Raw genomic sequence first — 23249 nt, forward strand, 5'->3', positions numbered from 1 at the left:
TTTTAGTTCTCTTGTTTTTTGTTTTTTTTTTTTTTTTTTTTCCCTTGGTTCTGTAGTGGGGGGGTAGCTCTTGCAGTGAGATTTGGGGACTTGGCAGGGAGCCAGCTCCAAACCACCATAGTAATGGTGGTAATCTACTTACAGTAAGGTCAAAGCTTTGAAATTTTCCATTTTTCAAATGTTTTTTCCCAACCACTTTCTTGCTACTTGCGTAACTTGCAATTCTCCATAGGATAGGACCTTATTTTAAGTGTATGTGTGAAGCCAGTGGGTTTTTTTTCCTCACATACTGGACTGATGAAAAACAAACCCAGCAAAATCAGTTGGCTGATTTTCTAGCTCATCCTGACATACAGCTACTAGATAAAGCACTGCAAAGTATGGATTGGGTAGAAGGGAGCGGATACCACTTTTGGCTGTAGCTTGTGCTACTGGGATTTTCTAAAATAAAAGCATAAGAACAAACATAATGGTGAGGCCCAGCATTCAGCTGGTTTACTGTCCTGTTTCCTTCTGTGCACATATATGAAAAGATATGAAGAAATCCCTTTTTCTTTAGTTGTAAGAGACAGTGAATAGTTATATCTTCAGTCTCATTTAATTTCTTTTTTTCCATGTTTTATGAGGTTTTCAGCACAACTCTCTGTGGGACCTTTCTCCATAGAGGAAGCATTTATTTGTACACTATTTTGCTAACACCTGTCTGTTAGTTTCTCTTTGGGAGTATTTTCCCTGTTACACCACAGCAACTTAGATTTTTGGATCCTATCTTTCAAGGAACAGTATCAAATGTCTCGTTTTATTTCTGTAAAAAAAATTTCTTCTAGAAACTTGAAAGATCTAAGAGAGCTGTAAAAACAGTAGAGTATTCTTGACTGAATCAATGGTATATTATATGTATATCTTGTGTGCATGTGTAGATAAACAATTTCTTTACCATTAATTAACCATTCATACCTTTACCATTTCTTGACAACTACTCTTCAAAAATCTGAATTTGATTATTGTAATTCAAGAAGCTACAGAGCTGCTTTGAAGTTTAAGACCTGAACCTTTTGTCTCCGATGCAGCTGTCTGACAGATGTCTCCAGGGCATTGTTTTCAAATGTTATCAAATTGTCGGGTCAATGAAAAAAAAGTTCTTCCACGGGGTGAATTCAGACTTTCCTGTTAGTTGGTCTCTTATGCTTGTTGTTTTATAGCATTTATATTCTTATGACTCCCTAATATTCTGAAATAGTTTTCAGTTTGGAGGAGTTAGAAGACAACATCTGTAAAACTAGGGATGAAAAAAATCCTGTGCCCTCTTGCAATTATCTTACTGTTCCTGTTTTTCATCCCTTTTTTTTTTTAAGGAGTCTTTCTGTGTGTATGAAGTAGATTTTCCTAACATAATATTATAATCTTAGAAGATCGTCTAAGATAAACATTGTAAAATATTTGTTGTTGATCACAACATTTTGATTGAAGGAAAAAAATTTTACATTTTTTCATTTACCAAAAATACTCAGGGCCAGGTAGCTGGTCTTGTCTTCAACTCTATTTTCAACAAGCCAGTAGAAAACCTTAAAAGTCACCTTTTACCCCCAGTATGACACATGGTAGCTATACTCAGGGTGTTAATCTTTTCAGATTATGATAAAATGGGATGATTCAGATCATTTGCCTTGCAGGGAAAGTTTGGAAACCACTAATGAAAAGGTATATGTTTTTGTAAATTAGCAAGCTTTATATGACAAGTAGTGAGGGATATTGAATTCAGCAGCCCTTAAATGAAAGACACCTTCTTAACAAATCCATTGGGTTCCATGCCTGTAATTTATGCCTGAAATCTTTATCCCCCTTACCTGAGTTAAATTCAGTGGTTAGCAGTGAAACCAGAAGAGTCCATGGTGTGGGAAGAAGTATAGGAAGAGAGAATGCTTGCAGCCCCTTTGCTGTAAGCTTGTTTTTGGTGGTTTTGGGTTGTAGCAAACCTTGACCTGCTATAGAGTAAGGGAGGGAAACCCTTTGCTTCCTCCAGCAGCTGCTGCTGGCTCCTGCTGGAAGAAAAATCAGTGCAGAAGGTGTATAAATTGGCAAAGATTCCAAGACTGGAAGAGACAGGCTTATTTTGGCACATAAACCTAAATTTTTATATATTTAAATTGTTTACATTTCCCAAGAGAGTGCTTCAAGCCATACTTTACACATTGTATCTTTTAGTGAAGGTTGTGATTTGTGCTTGTTTTCTCTATTTGAAACACGGGTTTCAAAGCATTATGCACCAGTGGAGCTTCACTGACAAGTGTTTTTTACACTAAGTAAGCTTGCTATTATGTGTTCTTTATGTAGTTTGTAATGTAACTTCTAAAAAAAAGGAAAATTTGCAATAAATCTTAATCTGTGTTGTCTGTTAGGTTTGCTTTGTTGTCATGTAAAAGCATATTTGGAAGACTCTTGAGAGGCACCATATGAACCTGAACAGCCAGATATGAAAATATTAGGGGTTTTGGACATTTTTATACAATCCAGTTCAAGACTTTTTTGTACAGAATGCACAGCTGCATATGGATTGTAAATTATTATGGTAGGCAATTAAATAGCCATGAAAGAAACAGCTATGGTAATTATAGATAGCATCCATAGACTATGTTACAAACAATGTTTTTCTTAATACTCATCACAAATTCTAAATTCTGACTAATCGCTCTAAGGAGAGTTGTCAAAGCTTATTTAAAACTGGAATGCTGGAATGCAAATTATTTGACGAGCAAGACAAATTTTTCACAGTGATATTTATACATGTGTGCAACCTTGAAAACTGCGTGTGTGATTTTGTTCCAGGCATCCGACTCTGCAAAGTAGTAAGATTAAGCATATATGTAAGTATTAGCAGGTTTAGCGGCATATGGCTGTGTACACACTCCAAAAAATCCATTTGTTATCATTTTTATTTAATGCCTGTTTTCCTCTGAGCCTGGACCATAGTGCCCTCTTCCTCCCTTCTCCACCCTCCAATAAAAAATAATGAACAGGCTTTTTTACTGCTCCCAGTAATGCTTAATGATCTTAGTTGAAAGAGACAAGCAATTCACAGTTTGAACGTATTAGGAGGAGACAATGGGAATCTCATAAATAACAAATACAAGTATCTTTTTAAGATTTCATGTTGATAATGCATTCACTGAACATACAAACTTTAAAGCAAGTACCAATGCAAATCTTTCATGTAGGTGTTTTCCATCATTCATCAGTGTTTTCATGTTAATTCAAAATTTAGGAAAGAACCTTAAACTGAGATGCTTTAATGGGTTTGATTAATTCTGACAGTTGTGTGTATTTTCTAGATATTTCTTACATGCAGTAGTTTGAATATAAAAACTACAAACTGTATCAAAATTGACAGTGTCTAACATTAATGTTTTTGTTGTATGCACTGGCTGTGTTTTAACAACAAATTAGAAATATTGAATTCTTTTTTCTTAGTATAATTTGCATCAGCAATTGTTTTGAGGCATAATACAATAAACAAGTTGTTCCTGGTAGTCTTTAAACTAATTCCTTGTTTACAGCTGAAGACAAATTCTTAGCTCTCCATTTTTTTTGCCTTCCTTTTTCTTCATGGTGTGCCATGAAGATTATCGGTGGTAAGCAAATCCAGCAAAAAATTTCATGTTCATGAGCACTGGTTATCAGTGTTCATCTCAGCAACACAGAGGACAGGGTTCTGAAATGGACAGTGAAACCTGCTGGTACAAATTTATTTGAATTAATTAGATTGAATGAAATGTCTCTTTTGCTCTGCTGCTCAGTTTTCTTTCACTCTTCACCAGTAGAAGTGTAAGAAACTGAAACATTTGACTCTTTCCAACATGGAAAATCACTAACAATTTTACAGAGCACAGTGATGTTACTGGTTGTTATTGGCTTGAGACAAAACAGTAGGATAAGAGTTATTTCAATTTCTTAGTTAAAAGTCTTGGTCATAGTGGGAGTTACTGTGCCTATTTATCAGTTGAATGTAGTCTATATTGACCTTACCTTATGCTTTTTTGTCCCTTGTTTACAAAAGCTAAATAGCTACAGTAATTTGCTGAACCTACAGTATGAATTTCTAGGTATGTCTCCTGTGTGCTGGTTGTCTTGCTCTGTCATGGCATTTTTGGGAAGGGGGGGGTTATTTTGTCTTGAAGAGTCAGGCTGGTTTCAGTATTCTTTTAAGATGAGAAGGAGCAGCCTCGAGTCTCAAGTGGTGCTAGGGGGAGGGAGTGTTTAGATTGGATATTATGACAAATTTCTACACCAAAAAGGTTGTCAAGAACTGAAGCAGACTGCCCAGGAAAGTGGTTAAGTCTCCATCCCTGGAGATGTTTAAAAGACTTGTAGATGTTGCACTTTAAGGATGAGTTTTTGTGATGGACTTGGCAGTAGGTTCACACAGTTGGACTCGGTGATCTTAGAAGTTTTCTTGAACCTAAATGATTCTATGATTCTACAAGTTGTTTGCCTAAGGAGAACCTGCAGTTGCCTCTCGTGGACAGCAGCTCATATTACTCCCGTTTGTAAGTGCAGTAGCTGCTCTGTTAATTGGTAGGAGAGTAGCCTAACAATCCCCAGTTTCTTCCTGTCTGTCAAATACACAGGCAGCATCCCTGTTGGGTTTTTGTTGATTGGTTGTTTTTTTAATTTTTGTGAAATTGAGTGGTCGTGAGTGAACGACACTTGGGAGAAAGGTTACCCTCTTCAGGATAGAGTGCTGCTCTTCCTTCTGCTGAAGCCTGAGAGAGGAGTTCATTGATCTCAATAATGAAGACATTGAAAAGTCCTTCAGCAAAACCAGGGAGACCAAATTTGACATTGTGATACATCTAAAGCTATTTGGTGGGAAAGAAGGAAATGGGGAAGAGATGTCAGGTTACAAACCACAACCTGCTAGACCTTACTTGAACATTAGGGATTGTGGAGGGGTTTAGTTTGTTCCCTGGAGAGGAGGTTTGGGGTTTTTTTACAGATTTTACTTTTATTTGAGAGGGAAAGCATCGTAGTCTTTCATTTGCCATTAGGTGGTCATCTTCCTTGATCATTTAGTTAATTTCAACCAGAGGAAGAAAAGAATTAGATGGGTAAAAATACTTAGGTGCTATGCTCTGCTGTATTAACTAGGATTTTTTTTTTAGTATCAAAGAATACTCTAGCTTTCCTCATGGTTAAACACAAACCTGTGGGTCAGTGCAGCAGCCTTCAGTTGGGTACATGTTAGAGTTCACTACAGTGTCAAGTTAAAGTTTTAACTCATCATCTTTTTTGGAAGATGAAGCATTCACTCTAATACAAATCCTTTGCATATGCATTTAAAATAAGATTTATTGGCAAAAAATTGGTTATAATTTAAGTGAAGGGAGCAGAAGACTCAAGTAAACAGTAATTAATCCCTGAAACACTATATTGCATGAGTCTGTTTTGCTCTGACAGATACCATTTTCAAATAAAACTGCATATTGTATGTGTATATATTGACAGCCTTCTAGTGCACTTGTTAATCACAAGATTAAAGAGGAAGTGGCATTGAATTTACAGACTTGTCAAAAAGGCTTGGAGCGGTGTATTCTCAAGTGTTAGTCTTTGGGAAACAGGTGATTATAGTGCTCATACTTGTGTTTAAGAAATGTTTTTCAAGTACCACTGTTTCTGTGCATCACTACCAGATTGCCCAGTTACAATACGTATGCTGGCATCTGTCTATTTTATAATTAAACATAGGACTGTACATCAAGTATCTGAAATACCTGCAGCGAATGTGATTCCTGGTACTGGGTGCATAACCACTGAAACCTGTCATTCCTTTGTGCTCCTATTATTTCTGGAGTCTAAGCTAAACAGACTAACTGCTGCTAAGAAGCTGTCAGGGGATGCATGTCAAACACTAGGTATATCATGCGATCGGACCAGTGCTGGGATAGAAAAGTCAGTTGGAAAAGAAAAAAAAGTGACCTTTTTCTCTCAACATTGTCTTTACACTGAAAGGAACAGATGAGTTTCTGAATTATTCACAGTACTGGAAGCTTGTAATCGTTAGCAACGGTGGCGGCAGCAGGGTATTGAGACGGGCTGGGTTTTTTGTAAAATGCCTGATTCTGAAGCTCATCAAGGGATTCATTTCACAAAACAGTCTCTGGGAATATGAGTATTTAAGATCTGTGGGAGCAAGGGCAATTTCTTCCAAAGAATCAAGAAAGAGAATATTTTCTTCTTATTTTTGTAAGGATCTGTGTTGAAATAAACATTAATATTAGTCACAGGTCTTATGCAGTAATGGAACAAAGAAGCTCTGTGAAAAGGGTTTGCTGTTTCACTGAGTAATCTCCAGGAGTCAGTTACACTGTTAAAAAAGCAGATCTTTTAACCCGTACTATAATTATTAGATATATAAATTACCTATCCATCTAAATGAATAAACCAATTCCCATAGTAGCAAAAGGTACTCCAAACTGATATTTGGGGGAAGGTAAGGCTTTTCTTGATGTCATGCATAGTTTTGCCTGCTTAAAATACAGACTGTTTATAGTTTCCTCGAAGCAGTTAGCTTCTAATGATACAGTGGTTAAAGTTCTTCTGTTCCAGTAGATCAAATTTAATACTGTATTCTTTAAAGTTTCTTCTCCTTTTTAAATTCTGAAGTATATTGATGCTTATTATTATGAATCTGGAAAGCAGGCAGTTGGATGCAGAGTGTAATAATTATGCCGTGGTTTAACATGTCATTAGTGTCCAATGACAAACAATCATCAGTCAGATGCTATTGCCCAAATGAGAGCTTGTGTGGCAGCATCCATTATCATCATTACTCTCTACTGCATATTACTAAAGACAAAGGTTTTGCATATGCAGAGAGTAAGGGAAAAGCAGCAGAAAGTGACTGGAGAGTTAGTCTACAGCTCTCAGGAAAACATGTTTTTTAAAATCTTCCAAAGCTTTTACAGTTCTCCTTTGCTTTTAAAAACTGTTCCTCATGGATGAGAAGGTGCACTTTGTTGATCAATTCAGAATCAACTTAAAAGGACACATGCCATAGGTAAAGAACTAGCAGTTTCCTAGTAGTCCAGTTAATGTTTTAACAATCTAATAGTCCATGGAAGGGAGAAAAGCATCTTTAATAATAACTTAAGATTTTTAAATGAACTTCCAAGTGCCTGCCATTTTTTATGTTAATTGTTCCTCTGGGTTGTGAGGGTAGAAATGAAATGGTGAGGGGGAGGTTGTTTCCATGAAGTCACCAGCATTCCCTGCCCTCCACCACGGAGTGTTCATGGTGGGTCTGGCATCTTGATCATGGTCCACTTGGGACTATTTGTATGTGCTTTATTGTAGCCTGCTTTGTTCACATCAGTTCCCAGCCTGGGTTTTGAGGGTTGCTCCAAAGCCTTCCCCATCCTCAGGTGACACAAAGGGTTCTCCTTGTTACCCAGTGATTACCACAGGGTGTCAGACATTCCCTCTGTATTTTCAGGTTCAGGCCAGGCAATAATTGCTCGACCACCTGGCAGCTGTTAAAACCAGCTCGGGTCAAGAGAAGCTCAGGCACTGTCGAGACCCTGCGCTGACCAGTCAGTGTAAAGCCTGTGGCCTTTCACCAGCATTGGCAAGAATTGTATTTTTTAGGCTACTTCGTATACAATTAGATTAAAGCTTTCTGAAATCGTGTGCATCTGGCTTTTATTTTCTGTCTGAGGGAACTGTGTCGGCCGATACTACCAGATGCACTCAAAACCAGAGTGAAGTCATAGCTGCAGGTCAGAAACTTCTTATTTAAATCTGGATAAGAAGATCCATTTCTTTTTCTTTAGTGGTAAAGCAAAGATGATACAAGCAATGAGCTAACACTGTGCTGCCTATCAGACTCCTTGTTGCTCCCCCTGCCTCATGACCCTCCTGTGTGCTGCACCAAGGCCCAGCTTCAGCAGGAGAGATGTGGGATGATCCCGTGGGTGCTCAAGCCCATTCAGTTGTGGAGCACTGGAGCACAGAGTTAGTTCTCTTGGATGAGTATTTAAATGAGGGCACCTGCAAGGGGGAGAGGAGGGAAGGAATCTCTCTTACAGTTGCTATTGCTCTTCATCTTGCTTTTTGAAAAAGCAAAGAAAAGTGTTCTATTTGATTTTTTAAATTTATTTTAAGTAAATTGTAAGCTTAATTTCTGGTAAGCATCTGCCAAATCCAGTTTGCTTCCTCTGAAGTTGATAGTGAGAACACAGACACCCTGAAAAGACTCCCTGTAGTTTTTTTTCCTGTAGTTGCATGAAAACCCAGACTATAGCATTTTATCACCAGGATTCTTGCAAACAGTACTTTGCGACTCTGAACTATGTCTCTTTTGAGGAAGCCAAGGTGCTTCATGATTTATGGATAAGGGTTTCAGAAATTCAGTTCGATTCAGAAATTGAGACTGACAGATTGCTTTCGAAGGAAGCTGTATTGTGTCCTATCACAAGCACGGCACAGACTGAAGTGGTATGTGCAAGTGTTCAGGACTGACTGAGCGTGGTGAGGTAAGGTAAGGTACTACTTCATTAGTTCCTTATATTGTAGCTGTTACTGAGTCACTGTGAGACAATCTCTAATTTAACAATTCTGCAGGACAGTCAGTGCCCTTAAATCAGTGTCATGTACCAGCCCATAGTGGTTTTGTTGTTGATAACATGCTTTTGTGAAAGGTAAATAAATGCTTAAATAGGAGGTGGAAGATGCAGCCTCACAGCAATGTTTTTGACTTGCTGATAGGCAGTATTTCTTGGGCAGCAGCTCCTGATAAATCTGGCACCTGTGCCAAAAGCTACTAATTTCTCCCTCAGGTACACTGGAACATAGCCCTGAGGGAATAACAGGTTAGGAAATATAGTAGCCATATTTTGCTATTTTTAGTGGTGCTGGTTTTGTTTCTGTAATAAATTTCATTTTAGTTGAATAAATAGATAAAAGAAATTTGGAAGCAATTACAGTCTTATGTTTTTCTAGCTTCGAAGTTCACAATAGTACTTTGCGCATTTGACTAATTGCTTTGCAACCTAAATTTAAAAGCTGATTCTTCAGGGGAGATGGAAGAGAGACTATTTAAAAACTCAACTTATATAGTTATAAGAACATTTCTGCATTGCCTCTTCCTCCAATGCTCTCTGGTTGTCTTGGTTTGGTCACTTTTACCATAATTTTGTGAAGAGACAAATTATCAGCATCTAGGTGGTTTGGAATATACAATTGCTGAAGGTGTAGGGGAGTCAGATTAGTTACATGCATTTCCCAAGCTGATTTGACTTAGCTTAGTTACATAGTGGGTTTTACTTTATATTTAAGAGAAGTATACTTCTAATAATACTTTCCCCATGGCATGTCTTTTGTGAGTGGTTTCTATTTGTATATATAAAAATTTATTTTTATGTGTACATATATGTTCACATTCACAGTTCACTAGCTTTGTAGTGTTCAATTAAGCTTTTTAAGCATTAAGGAAACAAGAGCTGCACATGGATTAAGATCTGATGGTTATGTATCTAGTCATTCCACAGAGCTATAAAATGTCTCTTCACGTTTCCAATCTCTTTTACCTGCTTTGCTCTCCATCAGTTTGATGCTCTCCATCAGACTTGCATCTCTCTTTATGCAAGTCCATCTTTGTTATAGCTGTACTTGGTGTTTGTGGGTTTGTTTAATGTTTTTTCTGTGTTTGCACTGCTTGCTGAGTATATGTCAGGATTCTTTGATTACATATACTTAAGTTATACAGAGATCTTAAAAGATGTAAAGATATACTAAGATTTCCTTTGTCTCTCCTGTTCCCCCATATGAGATATAAACTCCCCCAACACCAGCAAATAACCTATGTTAAATCTTTTTCTTTCTGACACCTGCTTCTTGGAAACCTTGATTAACTTACAGACAAAACCTTGTATTACTGATCCTACTCAAAGGCTTTGTGCAGCTGTGTATGAGGCAGTACGAGCTGTATGAGGCAATCTGTGTATGAATTGGAGGTGTGCAGTAGCACATTCATTGTTCTCAGCTGAATGAAACCTCTCCAGAAGATGAGTGTGTCCAGAAATGATAGCTGAGCACTCTGAACTCCTTCATTCACCCTGCTGCCTGTGCTCATCCTTTCACCTGGATGCGTTAAGAGCCTATGATATTAATCAGAACGGCTCCAGTCTCAGAGCTTATCTACATCAGTGGTTTTAAAAGTGCACTCTTCTGTCAGCATCACTGCATCTGCACAATAAATTTTGCTAGCTTAAGCTATGACTTCTAGTAAATTCAACTATGCTGGCAGAACTTTTCAGTACAGACTGGATCTCTCAGTACTGTGCTTTTTGACGCATGTTGTTCAGCTGTGCAAATACAGAGACAAGATTTTGATGCCACCAAGTTCAAGTACAGGTGTTAGGTGTTTTTTCCTTTTTCTAATGCCTGCATTTCTTCAGTCCCGGACCACCCCTCAGGAGTAGGAGAAAATGATCAATTTTTTTCTGAAAGTTAAATGTTTCTAAGCATAGCTAATGTAGTGGAAAGAATTTTAACTTGGGATTACTACTATGCTATAGAGTTCTTCACTTTAGGAGGGGCATGAGCCCCTCTACTCCATTGTGTAGATCAAGGCAATTTCCAGATCCTGCCTCTTCATGCATCCCATGCTCTCTTTCTGTTTCCTAGACAATTTGGCAAAAAGTTAATGCTTGGAAGTGCCTATACTGCAATGAGATTTGTGTCCTTCAATATACAATAGGAAAATCACTAATAGTTTCATATTAGGTATAGGACCATGCAAAAAATTAATGTTCCACTCTGTGTTTCATATTAAAAAAGAATTAGAAATACTTGAAACGGGATGGAAATTAAAATGGCTGCTCATCCATCCATATAGTCCATATGGACTTGTCTGAGGCATTTTGACTGTCGCTATGGGAAAGATTCTCTTCATTGTTCTGCTTGTGTTTTCCATGTCCCGTAAATGAGTGGAAGCTTGCAGTGTTCCTGGCTTTCAGTCTTGCACCTGTGCTTGCTAAACTTACTTGGTAAGAAATACAATTACATATTGTTTAGTTCTGGTGTAACTTAACTGTGGAACTTCTCTACAAACTCTTATTGGATCTAAAAGGATTTAGTTGGTAATTGTGAAATATTTTTATTATTCAGTTATAGTTAATTGTCCATGTGTTTAGAGACCAGATTTTCATTTATGTTATTAAGAGAGATTTTTAGAGGATGGAAATTGCCCGTCCTTTAAAGGTCACCCTCAGATCTGTTCCTGAATTAGAAGGATTTTTAATCAATTATTGTACTAAGAAATTCCTAGTATTATATTAAGTGGTAATTTAAAGGATTTAAAGAAGCAACTTCCCTTTCCCCTAAAAGCATAATGTTAAGCTGCTCAGTACTTACTGTAGAAGCTTGTGCTTATTTTGCAAAACTGGGATCACTTGTCAATAAAGCATTTTTTCCAAATTGAGACTGGTTTCTCTGAGATGTGAGTGCAGTGGGCCAGGTGCTGTCACTGGATTCTGCCAGCAGCCGGTCAGCTGCATCCTCATGGTCAAAATTTGGTGGCATGTGGAAGCACAGCCAGGTACCTTAACTACAGATAACACACACCAGTGGAAGAGGAGGTCAGCAGGAGGTAGTTCTTTGTCCTAGTTCCCCAGCTTCCTGAAGGAGATTTTGAATTATTAAAAGTTAATTGTTCTTTAAGTACTGTTACCAGAGAGGATCTTGGTTGGTAGTCATGTAGGGCCATGCCAGAGTAGGCTGTGTAGGCACTTTCAGAGGAAACACAGTCCTTTGAACACAATTGCTAATTACTGTGGGAAATTTTGCGTCTCACATAGTTAGCCAAAGAATTTACTTTAAAAATGCGTTATTCTTTTGTTTCCCCTAATCAAAGTCTTAGTTCTGTTGAAATTGGAGACAAAACCTGGGAGGTAAGAATGGAATGGGGTGATTACAGGACAAAAAGGTTTTGTATGACCTTTAAGGAAAGGCATAAAAAATCTGATGCAATGAAAGGCATGGTCTAGAAGAGAGTTAGAACAGGGATTGCAGAAAGGAAGTGATCCAGCAGGGCAAACCTCCAGCCTCTACTGTCCGCTCGTTGGATCGAGGTGAAGAAGAGACAATTAGAGGTTGTGACAAGAGGACACAGCTTGTGCAGAGAGGGAAGCAGGAACCTGGGGAATAATAGAACACATGACAGCTGATACAGTCTGAATAGATGGGAGAGTTAAATACAGTGGAAGGTATTGCTAATGTAAACATAATCTAGCTAAACTGTGCTTTACTACATGTTATGTAGGCATTAGCTAGTAATTTTTCACACTACTGTGTTAGGAGCAGTAAATGAATGTTGTGACAGTATGAATATAGACTACTTGTGTTTCTGTGGGGATTTTCCATATTTGAGACTTTTCTTCTTTGTATCTGCGTGGTTTTGATTTGTTGCTGTTTTGAGAAAGTCATGGGGTGCAAGGGGATAAGTTTGAACAAAACAAAGTTCTTGAGCATTAAAAAAATTGGCAGCATGCTTTATAAATCTTCCTAGTCACTCTTTATTAAGATGAGTCACTAAATAATTCTCCAGGCTGCAACAGGATTCTAATTATAGTGTGACTCGGACTGAAAAATCTGGTTACCTGTCAGATCATGATGAAAAGAAAAATCTTGTGAATGTCTCCTCTTCATGTGGAATTTCAGTTTTCACTATGAGAATCTGTACTTGAAAACTAAGGCTGATGCTGCATATCTCCTACGCCATGCCACCACAGCAATAGCTTCAGCACCTACCCTTAGCTATTTTTTAATTCCCTCTCCCATGTGTCCTCAATGACATTCTTGTTGCAGTTTCCTCATGTCCCCCTTTCCTTTCCAGACACTTTTACAATAGTACTTTCAGCTCAGCGTTGTGACTGTATGCCCAGCTCTTGCATGTCACATGCAATATATTTCATTTCCCTTATAGTGACTTGAGAGATGTATTGTTTCTGAAACCTCACTACTGTCAGATTAAAATTAACTCTGAGTTGTTGAAGGGGGAGTTGAATGATTGACAGCTTGTTCAGATGGTGAAGCTGACATACTGAGAGCTTTGTTCGCCAAACAGAAATGCAGAAACAATTGTGCTGTGCATGCTTGGGGACTTGGGGACTGTAGCACCTTTGCTGATGTTCATGGCTTGCTATATGTTGTTCTTGTGTCAGATTCTCCATCACACTTGTTTTAAAAATCCCTAGATTTCTGTGGCTTTGTTCCACAACAAAAGAGGACTATGTGGAAAAACTCAGAAGGTGCAAAAGTAAATTTGGGAGACACCATTTGAGAAGAAATTATACTCGCATAAATGAGAAGACCATTAAGATAGGTTGAGTAAGAACATGGTGAGGGAGAAATAATGTGTAAAAGATGGGAACAGAAGGAGATGATGTCATAAAGGATGAATTTCAAGTTTAAATGAGTAGAGGGAAGTATTTAGGCCTTTTTAGTTGCTTCTGAGTAATGAATTACCCAGTGCTGACTCTCTCCAAGTTTATTACTTTTCTCTGAAATAAATGAGTCACAAAGTTTCCGCCTTCTAAAGTTTTCTTTGTTCTCGTCCTCTACTCCCTTTTTGGTCTTAATAAGTGTTGCTGTAATGAGTGCTACTGATTCTGTCTCCCTCCACCTTCTGTCCTGAGCTCGTTTTGTTATTCATTTTTTTCTTTATCCTGCAGCACTTCTGCTCTCTTAACTTCCTTTGCCTCTCCGTCTTTTCATCACATATTCTCATTCTCATTCTTTCTACAGGAGCACACCACATTATTACATTCTTTCGTTCTTCATATTCTCTTTATCACTTAGCTCTCTCAGCCCTTTGAGTTAAAACACATCTTACACAAATCCCCCAAATTAGAGGCAGACACTTCCACTTAAGATCAGAGTTCATGACAGTTCCTACAAACTGTTCCTCCAATGGAGGAAGAGAAATTGTCAGTTTAACCCTATACCAAGTTCCTCTGAAGAGGCTGTTCTTTTTTACGGAGCAGTTGGTGCAGTGTCTCAGTCCTTCCTTCTTGCAAGTTATAGTTTTTCTGCAGGGCTTCCTTGGTGACTTAATAGGCAGCACAGCCCTGGTCTGTGTGTGTGCATGGCCAACTCAGGGTTAGTTTCAGTTTTCTCTTCAGGAGGTTTGTAACCTTGCTGTGGGAGGGCTTCCAGGGCACAGAAATAGCTATATCTCTGTCTCAAATGCTGCTGTATGGTCTTGGTACCCTTACAGGAAAATGCCATCCAGAGAAGTACTCCCTTGTTTCCCATCATTACAGAGGGTGCATTATCTCTTTCTGCTTATATGAGGGAAAGCATGATAATACATGTTCTTTCCGCCCCCCCCCACGCTCAAGGATTTCAATTTTAAGTAATGGCAGCGAAATTGTTATACGAACATCAACCTCTATGACTAACCAGGATCCTGCAGAACTCTTTATCTTGATGATTTTCCTGACTCTTATTGCAAGAAACTTTTGTAATGAACACAGAGTACATTTATTTGTTGTTTATCCTGTCTCTAATGTAGTTAAGATTTTTAGATAGACTATGTAAAGTAACTTTTATATTAACATTACATCCTGTAGTGATGGTAGATATGAGTGTTCTGTTCCCCTGACATGCAGAAAAATACAAAACATTTTTACTGATCTTCCTTATTATTCTTGTGGTTTTCTGTTTGGGTTTTTTGTTTGTTTGTTTTTAATCTGATTCTAAAATGTAGGGTTATTTAGTGACTTAAGGAGTTTGTAAACTGCCTGTCTGACAGGCCATCTGTTTCCCAATCCCCCTTAAGAAGGCTGACTTGGGATGCATCCTCTCTAGTGTCTGTGCTGGAAGACAGACTTTTTATATTAAGAAGTGAGTTTCTAGATATGATGACCTGAAATGTCCATGTATTAAGAGTCATCAGTTTGACTAATGGCATACCATGGCTACAGATCATCCTAAGCACCTCTTCAAAGTGTCATTTTTCCAGCTCAGTTGATTTCTGACATATCTCACTTTATCAGCCATTGAAGTGGAAATTTCATCACTCTTTTATGCTTTCTGAGTTTTTCTTAGTATTTGTTTGTAATAGGTTTTATGGGTGATTAGTTGTGTGAATTGTGAAGGATTTTTTGTGGACAGAAGATTTTCTTAATTTTTGCGTATTGCACTTTGGCTTTTTAATCTACTTGTTTGCATGTATCAGTTGAATTTGCTTTTTTTTTTTGCTATTAACAGGCATCCAAGTACTATACCTAATGCAATTTGTAACTAATGCAATATTTACATTAGTTTAATCTGTAAATAATTACAGATTCAAATGAAATTATTATTACATTAAAATAATGGCACTTGCAGTCATGTGGCAATTGAACAGCACTACTTAGATGCTATTTTCAGCAACCGTTGTCAATGCTGAGAATAGGCACTGTCTTGACTCACAGCCTGTAAAATCCTCCTCTGCTCTTATTCCAGACAAAAGTTCAAGCCTGCTTCTTCTCCCCAAAATCTTAGGGTTCTTGTACTACCTGTGTTTATGTAGGTTCTTGTACTACTTGTGTTTATACATTAGTGTATCACAAAAGGAGTTTTGGTCCCCATCTAAGCCAGTGTTCAGACTGTGCTTGTACTAAGGGGTCAGTGTAAAAAGAGTGATCATTCTTAATTTGTAATAATGATAATTAATAACAAAAATAATAGTAATTCAATAATAATGAAGGCCTTTGCATCTGGGAATACTGTGATTCTTCGGAATGCTTAAATTTTTAAATTTAGGTGTTAGGAGGGAAATTTGTGATGTGTAATATTTAAGTTCCTTCCCTGGCTCCGTTTTGCTGGCCTCAGGGAGCAAAGAAGGGCTTTGCTCCAAAGAGCATGGTGCTTGCCTTACTGCTGCTTCTCCTTGTGAGGCTGAGTAAGAGAGATGTTGTTTGGCCTTCCTAATAACAGTATTACAAACTCTGTTCCTCTGTAATAAAGAAATGTACAAGTTTTATCTTCCCATTTTTTAAATATTTTCTGTTCCAACCTTGCATATATTAATGATGCTTATTATTCTCAGAACTAATTGCAATTTTGTTTTGTGTGTTTTGAGATGTCTAAAATGGAGATAGACATTGAAAGGGACTATAAAACACACTATAGTAGATCCATAAATCAACCCAAGCAGTGACATAATATTTTCTATAAAATTATCTCTTCATTTTGGTAACAAACATTTTATTTCTTACCTCTTTACTATTTCATGCCTTTGTAGATTTTTAGATATCAAAGGACATTAAATATTGAGGTATATTTAGACTTCTTAGTCAGGTACCTTGGTGTTCATTGAATCAGATTTAATGCTGGGAGAAGGGTGTCTGAGTGAGAGATGGGGAGGGAGCACTGTGTAGGTTAGACACGATTGCCATCCTGTTGGCTAACTGTAATAACCCCATGAGGTACTCAGAATTGAAGCTGCTGAATGAAATGCAATAATTTTCCATAACACTTTAAAGGTCCTGCAGGCATGCTAAAGTTGTACCTGGTTGTTTTGGATAACGCTGTAGCATGACCCTAATGCCTCTTTTACATCTTGGCAATTAAAATACATACTATGCTTTATGTCTGTTGTACTTTTCTATATTGCAGTGTAGAACTTTAATGTTGAGTCTTTTTTACTGTAAAAAAGGTAAGTAACTGTATTTTGGAGGTTTTTTTTTCCTTTTTACTACATTGGCCTTATTTCATGTTGCAATAGGTGATTAAGAGGAACTGATGAAAGTCTGTTTTGGGGAATTTTAAATGCAATGTAAAACTTCTAATGGGCATCAGTCAGTTTTATATCTGAGATTTCAGTCATTGAAGCTCCCATGTTAGCTTCCACATTTGTGTGTGAATATGCCTTGTGCTCAGTTTTGGTGTTTGCACTTGGTGTCTCTACAACACTTAAAGTAAAAGAAAGAATTTTGATAATGTATTTGTTTTAATTATTATCTGTCACTTATCGGACTTGGTAATTAAATATTGTACTAAATGTGCTAATGATGTCAGAGGTCTGCAATGTATCCTGACACATAAGGCAATGAGCTCTCTGGTCCCAGTGATCTGGTCATGACAAGAATTGCTTCTCTGGTTCTTCTGCTTCTCTTCTAAATTAGTTTGAAAGAAATATTTAAGTATTAATTTTAAAATGGGCATTTCTTCTTTATGGTTTCGAACCGTTTTTAAAATTTGGAGTGACACTGAGAAAATACAGTGTGAGTTTGCAATCAGCTAAGCTATGTAAAGAAATGGGATGAGCATGACTGTATAAGAGCTGACATGTCAGTCTGGTGATTAGCGTACACCCTCCTGTGTAATTCAGCCAGGAGCCTGTAACATTGGAGAGATCACTGAAAAGGTCATGGGAGATCCCAATGCTCAGTGACACAGATGAGCATCCTCAGTTTTCATACTTCGAAAAGTATTAGACCAAAACTTGAAGTAGTGGCATTCACCAGTTAAATCTTTTTCAATTTTCTACAGTACAAGCAGACAATTTTAGGTTAGCATTGCAATATAACGCGTAGCGTTATATAGCACGGTTGTTTTCACATGCTTTTGTGAGTGTGTGTTAGTAGTTCAGTAGCTTTGTAAATATTGCTCTATGAAAATTTCTTAATTTAGTTGGAATGAAGCTATCTGATAGACCATAAATATTGACATATGGGTAAAAATTCCTTGCAGATGAAGGCAAGTGTTTTTATAACACCACAAAATAAATTTAATTTTATTTCCTTTAAAATTTTAATCAGATTTTTCAAATCAGTTGCTGTGCATTTGGGTAACTCCCCCAAAGATACTGCTTTTATATTATAGGAAGCAGAGAAGAAGAAAAAAAGAAAATGTATTCAATTTTGTGCAGCAGTGGTTCATTTAAATCTGAAGATTTCAGTGGGAAAATTTGATAATATTTTAGCTACAGTGATCCTTACAAGAAAGAAGCTGAACAGATGCAGTAAATGACAGTTTGGATTTTTTAATTAAAATAGTTTTCTCAATATTTGAAAATAGTTCTCTTATTTGGGGGTTAGGGGTGTTTCTAGAAAAAAAAAAGGCAATGATTCATAACGGGACTAGTTAAGATCTTACAAGGCCATCTGCAGGTCTTCTTTTGTTTGACTTGTCCCTTCTGACTTAAACATTAATACAGATATTTGTTTCTGTGTTCTGCAGCTATATTTGTGCTCTCTCTCTTTCTGCTTGTTGTCTGATCACTGTAGAGAACATTTATTTGTAGACAGATCTTTAAGAGAGCTTTTATTCTGCCTTCTTTTGGATAGGTGCAGTAATTCACTGAGGAAGTAATTTCAAAGACAGGAGCCTGAAGATGTTAACTGTTCCCTGAGACTTGCTGAGAGATACTATTAGTCTTAAAAGTTAAAGTTTACTGAAATTAAACAGGTGTTTCGTATAATGCCAGATTCAAAAAGATTAGGTTCTTAAATCCTAACAGATTTTTTTTTTTTTCAAAAATGCCCACAAAAAAATGCACTAGTCTTCATTATTGTGGCAGGCTAATCACTGCTAAAGTGTCTCCATAATGTGGAGCTTGAGTTTTTTTAACCTTTTCATTCTTTGCCTGGACAGGCAATACATAACTCAGAGAACTGCTTTGTGAAATTTTATTGTATTCATTGACTTCTGTGGGAAACAGATCAGTACTTCCTCCATGCTACAGCAAAGATTAAATCTGTGAGGATTTCAGCTTGCTATAGTAACAAAGTTTTGTGCAAAAGGTTTGATTTATTGGTTTGGGTTTTCTTGTGGGGTTTTTTTAACATTATAAAGTATTTTGAAAACTTGGAAAAAAATTAAAATTTTTTCCTCTTGGATGGTGAATAGTGTACATATTTTTCCTATGGTGCAATTTAGAGATGCTAGGAATTAGTGGCCCTTTAAAGTCTTGAAAGGCTTAGATAAAAGGAGAGATATGCTTCCACAAAGTTGTTACACTGCAAAAGAATTCCTGTGTGTATTTGTTAATAATTATTTTTAAATTTACATCTCAGTCTAGTGCTAATAAAATGCAAAGTTTAAAAAATGCCTAGAATATTGTTTTCACATGGAAAGAACTTACATTCATTAGTCAATCAAATATTTTAAAATCTGAGTGTTTCATATACCCAAAAAGATGAGCTATGTGGGCATGCAGATATCTGAACAGTCATAAATTTAATGAATTGCTCTACTATAAGACTTCATTTTTTCTGATCATGTAGAAATTTCTTTTTAACCATTTAACATTTGAAAATAAAAATAGAAGAGAAAATAAGAATAACAGCTTAAGTGAAAGTCTTTGTTACTTTTTTTAGTCTAAATTGAGATTTACATAGGTCAAGAAATGCAAAAGCTTTTTTGGAAAATTTCAAAACAGAATGATAAAGGACTAGCTGCCATTCACAAGCTTGAATTATAGTTCTGTAGTAAATTAAATATTCTCTAAAATATTCTAAGTGACAGCTAATTAGTTTGTTTGATATTATATGTTTAAATAAGTAAAGAGATATAAAACAACCTCATTTTTGCTGAAAAGGGTGTAAATGGAGTTTGCTGTTGCTATGTGGTATGTGCTGTAAACTGTCATTTTAATTCTATATCACAAAGGACTTGACTAATAGTACCTTGTAAAATAATCAGTTGTGTATTTTTTTTAGTTTAGCTTTTCTCAGTTTTATTTTTTTACTGTTAAGCACTTGAAATTGAGGAAAGCACTGAGGAGAAAGTTCCCCCTGAGACAGAAGAAAGAACCCTAGTATGTTAAGGTATTAAACAAGAAATATCAAGGTATCAGTTTAAAAAGTGCAGTTGCAAAATATTAAAATTGTTTATATGTTTTGTCAGCTGTTTAAAGATACAAATTATATTCTTTATCTTATTTTAGCACTAATCTTTAAAAAAGAAAAGCAAAATTTTACAGACTTCCTTTCTGTCAGAAATGTAGATATTTTGGTTAAGGGTTAAGTCTGGTTTTGAAAACTAAGTGTAATGAAATATTAAAGAAAAATAAATAGTCATAAAACTAAGATTCTTACAATAATATTCCTTAAAAAGTTGAGGGAAGGAAAAACTTTTTCTGTCGTTTACAAATCAAGTATTTTCTTGCTTTCTAGCACAACTTATGTAGAACATACTGACTTGGAGAAACCTTCCTGAACATCACCTAAAATGTTTTTGTAGCTTCCTATGAAATCGTGTGTTCATGTTCTTTGATTAGAACAATATTCATAGATTAGAAATTACAGTAAAGTTAAAGAAGTCTTAAAGTATAAAAAGAAGTATAAAAAACCAAACATTAAACCCACAAATTTCTGACAAGCAGAGAAGGAAGTCAGATTTGTCCTTAAAACGTACATTCTTCTCAGAAGAATAGAAAACAGCTTACATACAGTTAAATTTAGGCAAGTAACACATTTCTAAAGCTGAAAAACTACTTTTTTCCCACCAAGTTCTCAGTCTGCTTTTGATCTTCTAATCTGTTGTGTAAAATTCAGTAGTATTGTGTTGTTGTTCACAAGAAGTTCTTTGTTCATGCTTTAGATCAGGGTAGCTTGTGCATGGAACTCTGGGAAGTCTTGCAGATATGCACAGAAGTGCTTCTCACTCATTGTTGAGCAGATCTTTCTTTTTTTCTCTTCCAGACAGTTAGGGAGCAATTACAGCAATTAGAGATCATTGTAACACATCAGTGGTTGTCTTTCTAATTTTATTATAGGTGAATGTAAGCTGAATGTAGAGAAGACTTCCAAATAAGCTGGACTGATGTGCACAGAGAAGGCATGAAGTATGGATGTGAAGGAACGTAGGCCTTATTGCTCCCTGACAAAGAGCAGACGGGACAAGGAGCGGCGCTATACAAATTCTTCTGCAGAAAATGAGGAGTGCAGAGTGCCCACGCAGAAGTCTTACAGCTCCAGTGAAACCTTGAAAGCTTTTGATCATGATTCCTCTAGGTTGCTGTATGGAAACCGGGTAAAAGATTTGGTCCACAGAGAAGCAGATGAGTATACCAGACAAGGTAGGCAAGATGTTTTAATTCAGAGTGTGTAAATTCATTAGTTCCAAGGCATTCTTGCTGCAGGAAGAGTATGCCATTATATCAGTTTCATCGGTTTTAGTAATATTCTACACACATTGTACACTTCACTTTTATCTCCCTAAATGTTTACAAATATGAGGAAGCATTTTGTACTATCTTTGAAATAAATAATATAAGATGCATAGGAAGTAAATGGCCCGTGTTGGGCAATGGGTCAGTGACAATATTGCAGAGTCAAGTGTGAAGCATTCAGGCCTTAAAATTCAAAAACTAGACCCGCAGTTAATCAGATCATTAACAGATTTCCCAAAAGTTTGACACTCCTGTATATCTAAAGTATAAATAGCTTTAAAATTAATAAAAAATAAACAAATACAACCGTTTCAAGAAGGCCAAGCCCTATGAATAGGTTTGTGGAAACAGTATGTGTGGATGAGCATCCAAATAATGCAATAGCTCAGTGCCTTTATCTTCTAGCTCACAAGGCCAGTAACAGAGCTTTGTACAGTGAGTAAGGTTAGTTCACAATTTACGCATTTGAGTGTGTTGGAGGATTTTTTTAGTGGATATCTATGATATCTAACAAGATGCTAACAGATTGCTAAGACTCACTGTTGGATTTTCAGGTCCATCACTGGAAAGACATGAGAAGTCTAAATATCCAAGGAGATGCTATGATCCTGGGCATTGTGCTGTAACTGTACTTAAGCAGAGGGTTAAGACTAGATGATCTCAAGAGGTCCCTTTGGACCTCAGTGATTCTGAGAGATTGAACTTGGCTCCAGTGAGAGTTCAGCACTTGTACATCACTATTGGATTCAAAATTGTAGTGTTGGGAATTGACATTTTTACATTTCCACAACTAAGCTACTTTATTATAAGGAGGGGGAAAAACAGTTAGAAAATTGTAGAGTATTGCAGCCCAGTTATCTAAAAGTATAAACCTAGGCCCAGGACTGTGTGAACCTAAGCCTCAGTCTACTGTTTAAATCTGTCTTCTCTTTTATGCAGAAACAAGAATAGATTTAGGTATGGAAAAATAAATTTTTCTTCTTGTGAGGAAGTCCTTAGTTTTAACTTTAGAATGCTTAAAATTATTTTCCCCATTGGCGTCTTTTCTTTGTTCCACATAGAATAACTTTACATTAGAATGAGAGCTGGGCAGGTGGTGTTGACTTTTTTACCTACCAATGTTTCTAAAGCAAATAAAAATATTTCTCTTAGGCTTATGTAACTGAGGCTTGCTGCTACTGTAGTCTACTTTCTGATGTTTATTTTTGGTTTCTGTGATGTGTTGAAACTTCAGGTCACCACTGTTTTCTAGTTTTCAGGTCATTAGTCACCTTGACATCATTACTTTTATAAGGTAAAGTCAAGATGAAGTTTTCTAAGACCTGTACTGTAGGCACTTTCTTAGTACTAGTGAGGAAATTATATCAAAACAGGCACCATTTATTTAATGAATTCATAAACTATTGCCTGAATAGAGTGCTATTCTTTTTTAAATAGCAATAAAAAATTGGAAGAAGTTATGTGGTCTGGCAGATGACATATGGTGGTGCACTGGGCCTTGGGTTTTTTTCCCCTTCACTCTCTTCAGAAAAGCGCATAGTATTTAGCCAATACTTATTGCCCAATATGCAATAAATTATATGTCCATAGGCCTAAAATGGTAGTCTGGGATGTATAATGTCCTCTTCACCTTTCAGTGGTCTCAGCACTGTCATCTGTGCCCACTTGATTTCCCTCATTATCTTTTCAATTCTTTTTTTGTCAATTATTGGCTTCCTGTAATGCGTGCTGGTTTGGCACCTTTGGGGACTACCTGCAGGTTTGATAGGGTCAGGTAATAAAGGGCTTGTTTTGCAGTCCTAAGTAGTGTATTCCTTTGATTCATCTCTGACTGAGAATTTTCAGCTTCTGGCATGGGACGTATTTTGTGGAAAAGGTCTTGAAGGTCATTCCAGAGGATTTTAAATAATATATAAAACATGCTTCCCTGTGGTTTTGGGTTTTTTTCCCTCCCTCTGCCTAGAAATAGAGTATAGATATGTGGCTTTGTTGACAGGCTGCTAAATCAATAAGAAATAAATCTATAAGAAAAAAAGGCAAGCTTTAATAATTAACTTTAATTGGGAACTTATTTTAAAATTAATCATGA

The 23249-nt window shown here is 36.7% G+C and overlaps 1 protein-coding gene across 6 annotated transcripts in view; it reads left to right on the forward strand.

Moving 5' to 3' along the window:
* The window catches only part of TENM3 (teneurin transmembrane protein 3), a 459642-nt gene that overhangs the window by 123084 nt on the left and 313309 nt on the right, over positions 1-23249 (forward strand). For 5 of the 6 annotated variants that reach the window (XM_017827399.1, XM_017827086.1, XM_017827468.1 and 2 more), the window contains exon 2: positions 20765-21067. In XM_017827399.1, coding sequence (XP_017682888.1) covers positions 20836-21067 — 232 coding nt within the window. In that variant the 5' untranslated portion in view covers positions 20765-20835. Of the gene's footprint in view, positions 1-1044; positions 1058-4711; positions 4716-20764; positions 21068-23249 lie in introns of those variants that run through there. The other variant, XM_017827250.1, reaches the window with a different exon arrangement.

This window comes from Lepidothrix coronata, unplaced genomic scaffold (assembly GCF_001604755.1).
Source record: "Lepidothrix coronata isolate B3197 unplaced genomic scaffold, Lepidothrix_coronata-1.0 Scaffold0, whole genome shotgun sequence".
Classification (NCBI taxonomy): Eukaryota; Metazoa; Chordata; class Aves; order Passeriformes; family Pipridae; genus Lepidothrix; species Lepidothrix coronata.